This window comes from Podarcis bocagei (assembly GCF_964188305.1).
Source record: "Podarcis bocagei genome assembly, chromosome: 18".
Taxonomy (NCBI): domain Eukaryota; kingdom Metazoa; phylum Chordata; class Lepidosauria; order Squamata; family Lacertidae; genus Podarcis; species Podarcis bocagei.
The window spans coordinates 6,885,557-6,901,094 of record NC_138144.1 but is presented as its reverse complement, the minus strand read 5'-3'; the positions used below and the strand labels follow the sequence as shown (position 1 = coordinate 6,901,094).

Here is a 15,538-nt window from a genome sequence, read left to right as displayed (position 1 = left end):
TGTTGAAAAGGGTCAAAAACATCACCAAGCTGGAGTCCCAAGAATAAAAGGAAAATATGAAAAAGTGCAGCGGAAGGGACATGGAAGAGACATGAGGGCCTCGGAGATAAGGTGGCCAGGTTAATGTGCTAGATTAACAAGATAAAAAGGACAGACAAAACCCGGAACCAGGAGGAAGGGACGCTGGACGAAGATTGGATTGTTTATTTTTATTTTTACCATTAGGACTGTTTTATAAAATTGATGAATGCTAGGAGAATGTTGAAATGAATTTATTTGGCTCTTATAAAAATGTTTAAAGAATTAGGTAAGAAGGTTATGGTTAGGAGAAGTTGGCAAAAATTAAGATTTAAGTTTTAAATTTTAAGGTTTTTTCTTTTTATATATATGTACAAGATAAGATGAAATAGATTAAGGTAATGGGATGACAGAATATTACGAATTAGGGAAAGGATTTGAAAGAGGGGAGGGATTTGCTGGAATAATAATATGAACTGGAATACAGAGAAGGAAGGTGTGAGGAGGCCCGGGAAACAAATTAATGAAATATATGTGATGATTGGATTATCTTTTTAACTATTTTTATCTTTTTTTCTTTTTGTATCTTTTTTCTTGTATTTTTCTTTTTTGCCTGTTTTTGTCTCTTGAAAATCTTAATAAATATCTTATTAAAAAAAAGAAAGAAATATAAGCAGCGGATGACTGAAATACGACTAATTTTGATTCTGTTTTGTTATTTTAACTTTTGGAATGTTCTAAAGTAAGACTGTAAACTTTGTTATGATCGTCCTGACTTATCTTGACGTAAAGCTCTCTAGGGGTGATTGGCAAAAATAGTGCATGAATTTTATGAAAAATTAAATAAGTAAGTAAGAAAGTAAATAAATATTAATAAATAAATTCATAAAGAATAACAAAGCTGCTAGAATGCTAGCCTGGCTTCTGCGCAGACAATTTGTTTATGAGTAGAGAGGTTTCTGCTCAAAGACGAGGAGCGAGTTGGCTCCATGTGCAACAGAAGCTCTCCTTCCGCAGAACATGTCGAAGGGGAAGGGAGAGTCAAAAGTTCAGAGCAACATTTCTCCCCTCATCCAACCCCAGAGAGCTTCCCTCTGTTGGAGAAGCCTTTCAAAGATGGGGTGGAAATTCACTTGAAGTGGCTTCAAAACCACCAACATGCTACTTCCCTTCAGGGGGAGAACCAGAAGGGATTGGCAGGAATCAAATCCACCCAAAGTGGCCAACTAGAAGAAGAAGAGTTTGGATTTCATATCCCGCTTTATAACTACCCTAAGGAGTCTCAAAGGGGCTCGCAATCTCCTTTCCCTTCCTCCCCCACAACAAACACTCTGTGAGGTGAGTGAGGCTGAGAGACGAGAGAAGTGTGACTAGCCCAAGGTCACCAGCAGCTGCATGTGGAGGAGCGGGGAAGCGAACTCGGTTCACCAGATTACAAGTCCACCGCTCTTAACCACTGAACCACACTGGCTCTATAAAGCATCTCTAACAGATAGCCATCCAAACTCTGCTTCAAAACCTCCAAGGAAGGAGAGTCCATGGTCGGATCCAGCTCCTTCTTTGGTCCTTGGGAGCAAAGTTCAGGCCAAACTTCCAATTCCCAAAAACACCTTTTGACTTTTCTCCATCATGTTTTTCTCCAGCTCTGCACCTGCTGCCTGAGAGATTCCAGACTTCGGAAAGTTAGTGTGATGAAACTTATTCCACTTGGAATAATCAAAATTATAGTCATCTCCTCTTCTAAATGCTCAGGAGATATTTCTGGAGGTTACATCAGCCTCAGAAAGTAGCATGACCATATTAATTGCACTGTGTCTGGGAAAGAAAAAGTTGGTGCCGAGAATATTTCCTGTGTTGGAGACCGACTGAGACAAGATGCAGAGCTGGCGAAAGAGGGTGTGCCTGCCTTGTGCTTCCTAGTTCCGAAGGTAGAGTTGAAAACCACCCAGCCTGGCAAAGCCCACCCAGTCTGGTCTTGCAAGAGTCTTTGGGTTCTTCTGCTTCGCCTCCTTGGCAGGTAAGAGGAGAAGGAGGAGGCAGAGCCAGAATGAGATCCCTGCTCCTTCTGTTGCTGCTTCTGCTGCTCATGATGCCCTTTGGAGTCTGCGGGAACCACAGGGCGAAATGCCCCTTGAATCTGGTCAGGGATCAATTGAATGCTCTCAATTACTACCGGCCTGGACACTTCCTCATCACTGGGATCATATCTCCACAATCCTTTTATAAGGAAACTCCATACGTCTTTTCTCAGACACCCTTCGCCAGGAGTGAAGTGTATGTACTTATATGTTTCCTATCCCAGAGGGAGGCATGAAACTCAAGCAATTTCCAAGCTGCCAAAATTATTTTTTGTTTATTCTATTTGGATCATTTGTGAACAACCTTAGCCCACTTCTCTTGACACAATACCACAGGAGACCTACAGCCCACCATGGGCTACATTAAAGGTTTCCTCCTCCAATCTCAGCACTTTTTCCTTTCTGTCACTGCTTTTTTAAAAAATTAAGGGTGGAACATTATGCTTCAAATAAAATGATTATATAAAATAATACACACCAAGGTGTGTCCTCATTGGTGGAGTCACTGATCCAAACATGGGCAAAATTATAGATTTTACCACACACTCAAACCTGAAAGCCACCAGGCCTCATTTGTAACTAAAAGGGGACTGAGGTATTTGGTGCTTCTCCTCATTTTATCAAATGGTCTCTTATCTACCTATAGTCTAGCCCCTTGCAAGAAGCCAAAGACCACTGCAGCAAAAGCAGCCCTTGCAGCAACTTCCCAGTATATCACACATTTTGAGGGGCGCCTTCATTTCTTACTCATAGAACCACATTAGAATAGAATCATAGATTGCAGAGATGGAAGGGACCCGGAGGAATCTCACCTGAAGCATCCATGACACATGGTCACCTTCGGAGGGAGTCTCTTCCACTGTTGAACAGCTCTGTGTGCTGTTTGCATCAAAGCTCCGGTCATGGAGTAGAGATTTCCAAATTTTTGTTCTATGATAGACAGGAAAAGATTTGATATTAATGCAAAAGGATAAATAAATACTAATCTGTGTGGATCATATAATGTTTCCTCCATCCCATTAATATGAATATCAGTTTCACTCTTTTTAAATAATTCATTTATTGCAGGGAGGCACCTGGTTACTTCTGGCACGTGTTGCCTTTGCCGCTCACCATCCAAGAGATCAACCAGGATCTCAGGCTCTTACCCAACATCACCCTGGGCTACAACCTCTATGAGAACTATTGCGATGCAAGGATGACTTCGGAGGCCATGCTAGAGCTGCTTGCAGGCAGTGGATGCAATATTCCCAATTATCACTGTGGAGAACAGAATCACCTGCTGGCTGTTCTTGAAAGAAGCAACACTATCATCTCAAGAGTGATTTCAGCCTTGTCAGGCATCTACAAAATCCCACAGGTAAGTAGTGGGAGAGCATGGAGGGACAGAGAATTTCAACTGCGTAGAATTCTACTTTCTCTTTGGAGGGGTCAAGTGGGGATATTTTTCAAAATGGGAAAATCCTGAGCTATGGATCCAACATCCCTTATTCAAAACTGAGCCTTCACCAACTTGACACCTCCAGATGTTTCAGACTAAAACTCCAATCAGCCTCAGCCAGCAGAGATTTAGATAGATATCAGTCATTTCAGATAATTAAAAATCTTATGCTGAAAGTAAAATAAATTGCTGATCTTTGCTTTGCTTGCTAGATCAGTTATGGCTTCACTGCCCAGGTTCTCGAAGATAAAACCCTCTTCCCTTTTCTCTACCGGATGACTCCCAAAGAGGAAAGTCAGTACCAGGGGATTGTTGAATTGCTCCTGTATTTTGGATGGACGTGGATTGGCCTCTTCACTCCAGACAATGACAATGGAGAAAGATTTGTGAGCGCTGTGAAACCTCTGATGCTCAGCAAAGGGATCTGCATTGCTTTCTCAAAAAGAGTACAAGAATATGATATGTATCAATTTATCTGGCCTGGGGAACCTTTTTTCCTATGGAGACAAGTTGGGGTATTTGTTTCCTATATAACCAGTGTACTGAGTATCCTAGCATTCGTGTTAATACATCATTTCTATGAGAAGGAAGTGGGGGAAAAAGTCTGGATCACAACAGCTTTGCTAGAAATCAGATTAGGCATTTACCTCCCTCCAGATATGTTCCAGTACCTCCATGGTTCTCTGTCCTTTGAAATTCAGACTGGAATAAGGAGCAGCAAAGGTGACAAATATAAATGGCATACCGATCTTACGTATTATTCCCATCAAGCATTTTGGTGTTCATATTCAAAGCATCTGTTGTCCGTGAAAGGCAGGATAAGATGCAGAGAGGAGGAGAACCTGCAGCCATTGCCCCAAGAGGGGCGGGACACAGCCCTGTCTTTTGACAGCTATGGCACTTACATCAATGTTCAGGCTGTGGCTCAGGCCTTGCATGCTTCGCTTTCATCTAGATCCCAGAGGAGGCTGATGGTGGAGGAAGGAGAGCAATGGGGACCCCAAAGGCTACAGCCGTGGCAGGTATTTCCTTCCCCTTTTTGCAACCTGCAGCCGACACTGATGCTGATCTTGACTGGGGATAAACATGCAACATTTCATAATTACTATTAGTACTAGTAATAGTAGCATACCGCCCAACATTTCTCTGATGAAAATAGGGACGTCCCATTCCATAACGATAATCACTGGGCAACAATTTTTTACTTTTCGAATGTTGTCTAGATTTCTACAACTGCTTTAGGGTATTTTTGCACTGCTGAATCAGGAAATGGCATCCGTTTCTCTCCATCAGGTCAGGTTTTTGTGCTATCTTGATTTGAAAAAAAATCAGATCTTGTGACAAAATCTATTACATTTTTGTGGCATTATCGGCTGATTTTTGTCAACACATATCATCCTAAATACATTTTTAAGAGAAAAAAATGTTTTTCCAACAACATATATTGATTACCTGATAGAAACATCGATTACTGTAAACTGAATGGTGGGCATTGATAAAGGTAAGTACACGTAAATTGCATGTTGCTTCACCATTTTTCAAACTTCAGGGCTTGAACTTCTTGGAACTCCTGGAATGCTCAGCGGCAGGGAGGTCTCTCTTCAGAGTCCAACAGTAGTCAGCCATCATGACTGCGTCCCAGCGACCCTGATACCTGGTCTCCATCTCTTTCATGTCCTGATGGAATCTCTCCCCCTGCTCGTCACTCATTGAACCCAGGTTCTCAGGAAACCGGTCCATATGTGAAAATAGGTAGTCCATCTTGACGCTCATGTTGCAGCCCAGGTTTCTGAAAGCAGTCAGCATGTTGTTGACAAGTTCTGCATAGTTTCTGGCCTTATTGTTGCCAAGAAAGTTCTTCACTACCAGAACAAATGCCTTCCACGCTTCCAGTTCCACTTCGTTCACTGAGTTTCCGAACTCTGGATCTCTGATGAGCTGACCAATCTGAGGACTGTCAAAGATGCCAGCTTTCAATTTCTCCATGGTCAATCCTGGAAAAGCCTGGCACAAGTAAGTGAATCAGTCACCATCCTTGTCCAGAGCCTTGGTGAACTGCTTGATTAAGCCGAGCTTGATCTGCAGTGGTGGGAAGAGTATTCTGTCTCTGTCCACCAGAGGGTCGTTGAAGACGTTCCTTTCTTTGCAAGGCACTAATTCCTCCCGCACAGGCCAGTCCTTCTTCGTGTAATGCTGAGCACGGTCCCTACTATCCCACATGCACAGAAAACATCGGTACTGGTTGCCGTTCTTTAGCAGAACACATTTCAGTGATCACTTGCTGCTGTCAATGAACAGTCTCCAATCTTTGGGTTCGTACTGTGGCACTCCAAGCTTGAGTGGAAGCTGCGCAATATCTGCACAGTACACCAAGTCCTTCTCTTCCGAGAAAAAACGGAGGTACTCTTGATGCCTGTTGTGGAAGAAGCTGATGCAAGCACTGTCAGAGAGGTTTTTTTCCTTCAGTCTGGATGCCAACAGTTCGGCAGAGTCCTTTGACAAGCTGAGGTCGCGAACTAGATCATTCAACTCCTTTTGGGAAAATGGATGTGGAGCATCATCTTCAAGAACCACTTCTTCTTCATGTCCTTCAACACTGGAGGCATCTTCGTCACTAATGTCAGGAAGTTCTCCGAAGATAGGCACTGGAATTTCATCACAATGAGCTACAGGACGATGTGCTGATTGAAGATCAGGATACTTGAGGCAGCTCCAGTTCTTTCTGTTGATCCCAGTCACATCAACAGCGCAGAAGTAGCAGTCAGTGACATGGTTTGTCGGCTCCCTCCAGACCATGGGAATTCCAAAGTTCAGACTCCTCTTGCCATTGGTCCACCCACGAAGAGTCTCGGTGCATGCCTTGCACACCATGTGTGGCGCCCAAGCTTTATCCTGGTCACCAAGTTTAATACCAAAATTACTTTATGCTTTGCCGCACCAATTTATGGAAGATTTCAAGGTTTTATGACTTCAAACTGATCCCTTTTCGACATAATCACCCAGAACTATTGGACCTGAGTACTTCTTGTCATTAAAATACAGTGGTACCCCGCAAGACGAATGCCTCGCAAGACGGAAAACCCGCAAAACGAAAGGGTTTTCTGTTTTGGAGGCGCTTCGCAAGACGAATTTCCCTATGGGCTTGCTGGGGGTGGGAAGAAAAGCCCTTGTCCCCCCCCCCCAGCCTTCAGAAGAGGTCTGGGGACAGACTGTCCCCGGACCTGGCCTGAAGGTGGTTTCCCTAGGAACGCATTAATTGATTTTCAATGCATTCCTATGGGAAACCGTGCATCGCAAGACGAAAAACCCGCAAGACGAAGAGAATTGCGGAACGAATTAATTTCGTCTTGCGAGGCACCACTGTAATCATTTCCAATCAAAACAATTATTTGACATGGCATTTTACCCCCACCAACTTCTTCTAAAATGCTCCACACAAGCGTACATGTGAACAAAAACGTTAAAAAATGACATGTGGACATAGCTCAAAAACTTGACCTGATTGAACAAAACCAATGTGATTTTTGGATTCAGTGCATCAGATTCGTTCTAAATCAACTGAAAAAACGCAGACAACAAATTTGTTGTTGACCAGTGTTTACTGTTGATATCCAGAGCTTTTTAAAGGCGGAACTCATTGAAACTCAGCTTTGGCACCTCTCAGGTGGGTGCCATAGAAAAATAGCACTCTTTATACACCACACGTCTTTTTGGGTTGCCTCAGCACTCTGGGCAGCTCCCAACATAAAGAAATTCATACTAAAATATTAAACAGAATAAAAATTCCCTATATAGGATTGGACGCCTTGTGGGTTGGATAACTCCACATCTGCCAACATTTCTCCAAAGAAAATAGGGACATTCTAAGCAAAGTTGGGAAATTCCAGGATCAAATGAAAAACTGTCTCTAATTCAGGGACTTCCCTGGAAAATTGGAGCACTTGCAGGGTCTGTAGTAATAAAAATGGCTGAATAGGAATTCCACTCTACATGAGATACACGCAGCCCGAAATCATAAGAGGTTGAAGTGAATAGGACTGAGATATCCATCTTGGCTTCCCGTTTTCTTAATGCTGGTGTTTTCCCCTGCCATTCCAGCTTCACCCTTTCTTAAGAGAAATCAGGTGTCTGAATACTTCCAGAGGCAGGCTGTGCTTGGATGAGAACTGGGAGCTACCAGTGGACTTTGATATTGTGAACTGGGTGATGTTTCCCAATATATCTCATGGCATTGTGAAAATTGGGAATATAAGGAGAGAGACGTCTGCTGGCATAAAGTTCACCATTAACCCAGAAGCCATTGAGTGGCCCAAGAAATTCAATAAGGTAGGGTAAATCACAAAGGGAGAAGGCTAGGAGATGATTACTATGTTTTTCCTTAAACAACCGCTGAAAAATGACCATATCAGGATATCAGGTTGACCAATGGTGTCTTGACCGTCAATAACAGCTGCAACCACCACTCTTTCTTTTCACAGCAGTTGAGATAGGAGGTGAATTTGGGGTGCTCAAAGAAAGGATAGAGCACAGAGGTCCTCAGAGAAGACACCAGAATCTTCGACAGAAAGGACTACGTAGATAAGAAGGAAAGGGAAAGCCCCTAGTAAAAGTGAACCACATGCAGAAGGATGGAAAGTAATTTAGTTTAGAAATGATAATTACTGATTTATTGTGGATATTTTAAATTTATGGAGTAAGCTCACTTGTAGATGTTGCAAATGTTAAACTATTGTATGTGCAGGAATTGAGAAGTGCACGGCTGTTGGTGAAGGATGAGAAGTTAAAAAAAAACCACCCTATTGTAATATAAGGTTAATTTTACGGAATGGCATATGAACTAGAAATAACTAGGACATTCATCAGCAATAAGAGGAAACCTTGCATGCCTCAAAAACAGAGTGAGGGAAACCAATATTTGGAAAAGTTATATTAAATTTGTCTTAATTAGTGATTGAGAGATTATCCGAATCCTGAACTTTGGGGAAATCACATTTCAGACTCCATTGCCATTTTCTTTGAAGATTTATTAAGCAGGGAAGCAGGTAAACGGAGAAGAGGAATCAGAGTTCTGTGGCGCAAACCTCAGTTGTCCTGAACGAATTATGAAGAACAAGATATTCTGGTCACCCCAATGGTCAGTGAGGAGTTGAAAGGACCCTGATGAGGGGTCAAAGGCTGCAGTCCAGAGATCTGTTTAAACTCACTCTATGTGTGAATTACATACAAACAAATACTCCTAACTGTTCCTCTTTCTTGCACCTTCTTGTCTTCCTGGTTAGGCCGTACCTCGTTCCAGGTGTAATGAAAAATGTCGACCTGGATATGCCAAGGTGGTTCTAGAAGGAAAGCCCATTTGCTGCTATGCTTGTGCTCGGTGTGCGGAAGGGACCTTCTCCGCCCAGGAAGGTGGGTGACGCCAAGGGGGAAGGTATTTCTGGAGAGAGTAAACACAGGGCAGAAATCCAGTCTCACACACTTTTTGTGAGATTTCTGCAGACATTGGGGAATGTGGCTCCTTCCTCAACGTCTTTACAATCACCTTCATTACATCCTGGAAGAGAGTTGAAAGGAATGACCATAAGGAAGAAATCTCTAGGATTTCTTCAAAATGTAATCGAGTTCAGATCATTAGGGATGTAAGTGATGCTGCAGCCATTCTTTTTCTCTTCCCCAGATGCAGAACATTGCACCAAATGCTCAGAAGATCACCATTCAAACAAGGACAGAGATCAATGTGTCCCCAAGATCACCACCTTCCTGACTTATGGAGAATATTTAGGAATGTTTTTAGCTTCCGTTGCCCTCTTCTTATCTATAACAGCAGGCATTGTGTTGGGAATCTTCATTAAATACAAGGAAACTCCCATAGTCAAAGCCAACAACCGGGACCTCTCCTACACCCTCCTCGTCTCCCTCCTGCTTTCCTTTTTGTCCTCCTTCCTCTTCATCGGGCGCCCAAGGAAAGAGACCTGCCTTCTCCGACAAACGGCCTTCAGCATCATCTTCTCAGTTGCAGTTTCTTCTGTCTTGGCAAAGACCATCACGGTGGTGCTGGCCTTCCTGGCCACAAAGCCCGGGAACAGGGTGAGGAGATGGCTGGGCAAGAGTCTGGCCAACTCCATTGTCATCTCCTCTTCTGGGGGGCAAGTTCTCATCTGCACCATCTGGCTGGGCTCTTCTCCCCCATTCCCAGAGTCCGACATGCACTCCCAGGTGGAAGAGATCATCCTGCAATGCAACGAAGGGTCTGTGGCCATGTTCTACGTTGCCCTCGGCTACCTGGGCTTCTTGGCTGCCACCTGCTTCACGGTGGCTTTCCTAGCCAGGAAGCTGCCCGGCTCCTTCAACGAAGCCAAGCTGATCACCTTCAGCATGCTGGTCTTCTGCAGTGTTTGGGTGTCTTTTGTGCCCACCTACCTGAGCACCAAGGGCAAGTACATGGTGGCCGTGCAGATCTTCTCTATGTTGGCCTCCAGTGCTGGGCTTCTGGGCTGCATCTTCCTTCCCAAGTGCTACATTATTGTGCTGAGGCCTGATCTGAACACAAAGGAGCACCTGACAACCAGAAATTAAGGGGACACCTGATTCTTAAAACATTCCATGTTCCTGATGTCCAGAAGTGCATAAAGGAAACACACCTGCTCATCCATGTTGCTCCTTCTCCTCCTCTGAAAGAGATTGTGTTCATTCGTAGCCCTGGTTTTGTGTAGTCCTGTTCACATAAACAGGAAGATGGGAGGAAATGTTTTGCTACCTTGCTTTGCCAAGATTTACAATGAGTCTTGATGTACTGCCCGTAGTTTGTAAACTATTAACTTTTAATAATTTTGTGTTTTGGGAACTAATATTTATCTCACAACAAGATAGTCTAGAGGGAGATAGGAATTAGGTTTTTTGGTCTGTTTGCTTTGCTATTAACCATATCAATTCTGATATTCAACAATACTTTCTAGTTATGTCATTTCTAGATATTTAAATACCTGTGCTCCATTTTCTACCGGTATACTGAATCATTTAGAAGTTCACTTCACATCATTTCATTCTCCTAAATTTTGTATATTAATAAACTGAGAAATTCATTTAAGTTCTCTTATTTTGTTTGTTGGTTTAATTTCTGTATTGTGTAAGCTCTGCTCCCTGTTCCAAAGAGTAGCAACTGACCTTAGCAAAGTCTTGACTGGAGTACAATGGATTTTATTGCGTTGTCCAGGATATGACACATTGTGCACTGATGTTGAGTGGATCACCAGATTACGAGTGAGCCAGCAACAAGTTTAGCATTGGAGGGAAGCAATGAGACGATGCCAGATAGTTGTATTCCCTGCCTGCCAAGCGTTTTCAGAGGAGGCATCTTATGCTCAGTCAGGAAGGAAGAGCGAGAGGCCTCCTCCTACAACTCAGGTTCCTCCCATTCAGGCCCCCATTTATAGTGCAAAACCAAGATCAGATGGGCAAGTAAAAATAATTGAGAGAACAGCCAATGATGAAGCATTTAGATTCATTAGCCAAGATCGCATCCTACTTAGACTTTCATCTCTCCAGACTAGTGGAAAGCTTACTAAACACTTATTCTTATAGCAATTCAACCTGTAGCAATCCAATGTAGGCTCCTGTATAAATTTAATAATTAAAGGCCCAGAGAAAGCTGACTGGGTTATTTATGTATGCAACCACAGCAGCTAGAACTTTATTTGCACAGAAGTGGAAAGAGGAAGGATTGGCTTTTGAAACTGGGGAAATATGTTGAAATGGTGAAATTACCTGCTAAACATGAGGATGAATCTTTTCAGGAAGAATGGAGACCATTGATATCTTATTTGTCAAACTATCAACCATTTGTTGTTGTTTAGTTGTTTAGTCGTGTCCGACTCTTCGTGACTCCATGGACCAGAGCATGCCAGGCACTCCTGTCTTCCACTGCCCCCCGCAGTTTGGTCAGACTCATGTTTGTAGCTTTGAGAACACTGTCCAACCATCTCATCCTCTGTCGTCCCCTTCTCCTTGTGCCCTAAATCTTTCCCAACATCAGGGTCTTTTCCAGGGAGTCTTCTCTTCTCATGAGGTGGCCAAAGTATTGGAGCCTCAGCTTCACGATCTGTCCTTCGAGTGAGCACTCAGGGCTAATTTCCTTAAGAACGGATGCGTTTGATCTTCTTGCAGTCAATGGGACTCTCAAGAGTCTCCTTCAGCACCATAATTCAAAAGCATCCATTCTTCGGCGATCAGCCTTCTTTATGGTCCAACTCTCACTTCCATACATCACTACTGGGAAAACCATGGCTTTAACTATACGGACATTTGTTGGCAGGGTGATGTCTCTACTTTTTAAGTTGCTGTCTAGGTTTGCCATTGCCTTTCTCCCAAGGAGCAGGCGTCTTTTAATTTCGTGACTGCTGTCACCATCTGCAGTGATCATGGAACCCAAGAAAATAAAATCTCTGTGTATTCTTGCCACCTCTTCTTGATGTCTTCTGCTTCTGTTAGGTCCTTTCCACTTTTGTCTTTTATTATGGTAATCTTTGTACGAAATGTTCCTTTCCTATCTCCAATTTTCTTGAACAGATCTCTGGTTTTCCCCATTCTGTTGTTTTCCTCTATTTCTTTGCATTGCTCGTTTAAGAAGGCCTTCTTGTCTCTCCTTACTATTTTTTGGAAATCTGCATTCAATTTCCTGTATCTTTCACTATTTTGCTTGCCTTCTCTCCCCTGCTATTTGTAAGGCTTCATTGGACAGCCACTTTGCTTTCTTGCATTTCCTTTTCATTGGGATGGTTTTCTTTGCTGCCTCCTGTATAATGTTGCGAGCCTCCATCCATAGTTCTTCAGGCACTCTGTCCACCAAATCTAAATCCTTAAACCTGTTCCTCACTTCCACTGTGTATTCATAAGGGATTTGACTTAGATTGTATCTTACTGGCCCAGTGGTTTTTCCTACTTTCTTCAGTTTAAGCTTGAATTTTGCTATAAGAAGCCGATGATCTGAGCCACAGTCAGCTCCAGGTCTTGTTTTTGCTGACTGTATAGAGCTTCTCCATCTTTGGCTGCAGAGAATATAATCAATCTGATTTCGATGCTGCCCATCTGGTGTTGACTATGAGGGCCACTCCATTTCTTTTACAGGTTTCTTGACCACAGTAGTAGATATGATGGTCATCTGAACTGAATTCGCCCATTCCCGTCCATTTTAGTTCACTGATGCCCAGGATGTCAATATTTATTCTTGCCATCTCATTTTTGACCACATCCAACTTACCAAGGTTCATGGTTCTTACATTCCAGATTCCTATGCAATATTTTTCTTTATAGCATTGGACTTTCCTTTCGCTTCCAGGCATATCCGCAACTGAGCGTCCTTTCGGCTTTGGCCCAGCCGATTCATCAGCTCTGACTCTACTTGTACTTGTCCTCCGCTCTTCCTCAGTACCATGTTGGATGCCTTCCGACCTGAGGGGCTCATCTTCCAGTGTCATAACTTTTATATGCCTGTTGCCTTTGTCCATGGAGTTTTCTTGGCAGGGATACTGGAGTGGCTTGCCGGTTCCTGCTCCAGGTGGATCACGTTTGGTCAAAACTCTCCACTATGACCTGTCCATCTTGGGTGGCCCTGCATGGCATAGCTCATAGCTTCTCTGAGTTATTCAAGCCCCTTCGCTACGGCAAGGCAGTGATCCATGAAGGGGACTATCATCCATACATGAAGTCAAAGGCAGGATTTGACATATAAGCAGCGCATTACTGAAATACGACATTGGGGCTTTGATAATAAAAACAGGTTTTTTAAAACATCTGATAAAAAGAAGTAATAAAAACAAACATAGAGAAGGGGGTGGGGAGTCAAGAAGAAAATGTGTGGGGTTTTTGTTTGTTTTTTTTAAACTGTATACGAAGACAAGTGATTGGAATATCTCTGGAGACTTAATAATTTTTTTAAAATTTTTTTTTAATGTAATAATGAAAACATCCACCCAGATTCTTAGGAACTTGAGGTAATTTGATTCTGTTTTATTATTTTAACTTTTGGAATGCTCTAAAGACTGTAAACTTTGTTATGATCGTCCTGACTTATCTTGACGTAAGGCACTCTAGGGGTGATTGGCAAAAATAGTGCATGGAATTTATGAAAGATTAAATAAGTAAGTAAGAAAGTAAATAAATAATAATAAATAAATTCATAAAGAATAACAAAGCTGCTAGAATGCTAGCCTGGCTTCTGCGCACAAAATTTGTTTATGAGTAGAAAAGCTTCTGCTCAAAGACGAGGAGCAAGTTGGCTCCATATGCAACAGAAGCTCTCCTTCCGCAGAACATGTCGAAGGGGAAGGGAGAGTCGAAAGTTCAGAGCAACATTTCTCCCCTCAACCAACCCCAGAGAGCTTCCCTCTGTTGGAGAAGCCTTTCAAAGAGGGGGTGGAAATTCACTTGAAGTGGCTTCAAAACCACCAACATGCTACTTCCCTTCAGGGGGAGAACCAGAAGGGATTGGCAGGAATCAAATCCACCCAAAGTGGCCAACTAGAAGAAGAAGAGTTTGGATTTCATATCCCGCTTTATAACTACCCTAAGGAGTCTCAAAGCGGCCAACAATCTCCTTTCCCTTCCTCCCCCACAACAAACACTCTGTGAGGTGAGTGAGGCTGAGAGACGAGAGAAGTGTGACTAGCCCAAGGTCACCCAGCAGCTGCATGTGGAGGAGCGGGGAAGCGAACCCGGTTCACCAGATTACAAGTCCACCGCTCTTAACCACTGAACCACACTGGCTCTATAAAGCATCTCTAACAGATAGCCATCCAAACTCTGCTTCAAAACCTCCAAGGAAGGAGAGTCCATGGTCGGATCCAGCTCCTTCTTTGGTCCTTGGGAGCAAAGTTCAGGCCAAACTTCCAATTCCCAAAAACACCTTTTGACTTTTCTCCATCATGTTTTTCTCCAGCTCTGCACCTGCTGCCTGAGCCATTCAAGACTTCGGAAAGTTTTTGTGATGAAACTTATTCCACTTGGAATAATCAAAATTATAGTGATCTCCTCTTCTAAATGCTCAGGAGATATTTCGGGAGGTTACATCAGCCTCAGAAAGTAGCATGACAATATTAATTGCGCTGTGTCTGGGAAAGAAAAAGTTGGTGCAGAGAATATTTCCTGTGTTGGAGACAGACTGAGACAAGATGCAGAGCTGGCGACAGAGGGGTGTGCCTGCCTTGTGCTTCCTAGTTCCGAAGGTAGAGTTGAAAACCACCCAGCCTGGCAAAGCCCACCCAGTCTGGTCTTGCAAGAGTCGTTGGGTTCTTCTGCTTCGCCTCCTTGGCAGGTAAGAGGAGGAGGAGGCACAGCCAGAATGAGATCCCTGCTCCTTCTGTTGCTGCTTCTGCTGCTCATGATGCCCTTTGGAGTCTGCGGGAACCACAAGGCGAAATGCCCCTTGAATCTGGTCAGGGATCAAACGGATGATCGCAATTACTACTGGCCTGAACACTTTCTCATCACTGCGATCATATCTCCAAAAGCCTTTTATAAGGAAACTCCATACGTCTTTTCTCAGACACCCTTCGCCAGGGCTGAAGAGTATGTACTTCACAGTTTCATGGTCCTCCAGTCCTTCTGGTGGTTCCTATTTATCAAGGAAAGAGCGCCTTTCTCAGGGCTAGGGAGCCAAGGCTGTCCTCATGTTGCAGGTCTACCCTGCCCTGACCATTGGTCTTGCTGGCTGGGCTGATGGGAGCTGGGGGGTCCACTAAAAGATCCCACCCAAACCTCTCCCATTTCCTTGTTCCCTGGGTCTTCCTTAGTGAAACACTCTCCTACCTTTGATTCTGTGTTGCTTTTAGTAGAATGCTAGAATGCCAATGAATCTGGTCAGGGGTCAAAAGGATGCACTAAATTTTCCCACCTGCAGGGTGCCATGAAACTCAGGCAATTCCCAAGGCTCAAGGGTTTTATTCAATATTATTCCATTTGGACAATTCAGAAACTGTCGTTAGGGAATGCTACAGTTTTACAAAAGGAA

At 43.4% G+C, this 15,538-nt stretch overlaps 2 protein-coding genes and 1 long non-coding RNA gene across 3 annotated transcripts in view; 2 read left to right on the top strand and 1 right to left on the bottom strand.

The window, feature by feature from the left end:
• The window catches only part of LOC308577778, an 87,689-nt gene that overhangs the window by 59,892 nt on the left and 12,259 nt on the right, over positions 1–15,538 (bottom strand). The window lies entirely within an intron of this gene.
• The window catches only part of LOC308577479 (vomeronasal type-2 receptor 26-like), a 77,968-nt gene that overhangs the window by 54,454 nt on the left and 7,976 nt on the right, over positions 1–15,538 (top strand). Inside the window, exon 2 of the mRNA XM_081177688.1 lies at positions 14,655–15,096. Within this exon, the coding sequence (XP_081033814.1) occupies positions 14,870–15,096 (227 nt within the window). The 5' untranslated portion in view covers positions 14,655–14,869. The remainder of the gene's footprint in view (positions 1–14,654; positions 15,097–15,538) is intronic.
• On the top strand, positions 2,066–10,280 carry LOC308577473 (vomeronasal type-2 receptor 26-like; the record flags this gene model as incomplete). Its single annotated transcript, XM_081177682.1, has 6 exons — positions 2,066–2,292; positions 3,165–3,456; positions 3,750–4,559; positions 7,636–7,863; positions 8,817–8,943; positions 9,212–10,280. The coding sequence occupies 6 exons, from the start codon at positions 2,066–2,068 to the stop codon at positions 10,108–10,110; spliced, it is 2,583 nt and encodes an 860-aa protein (XP_081033808.1). The 3' UTR covers positions 10,111–10,280.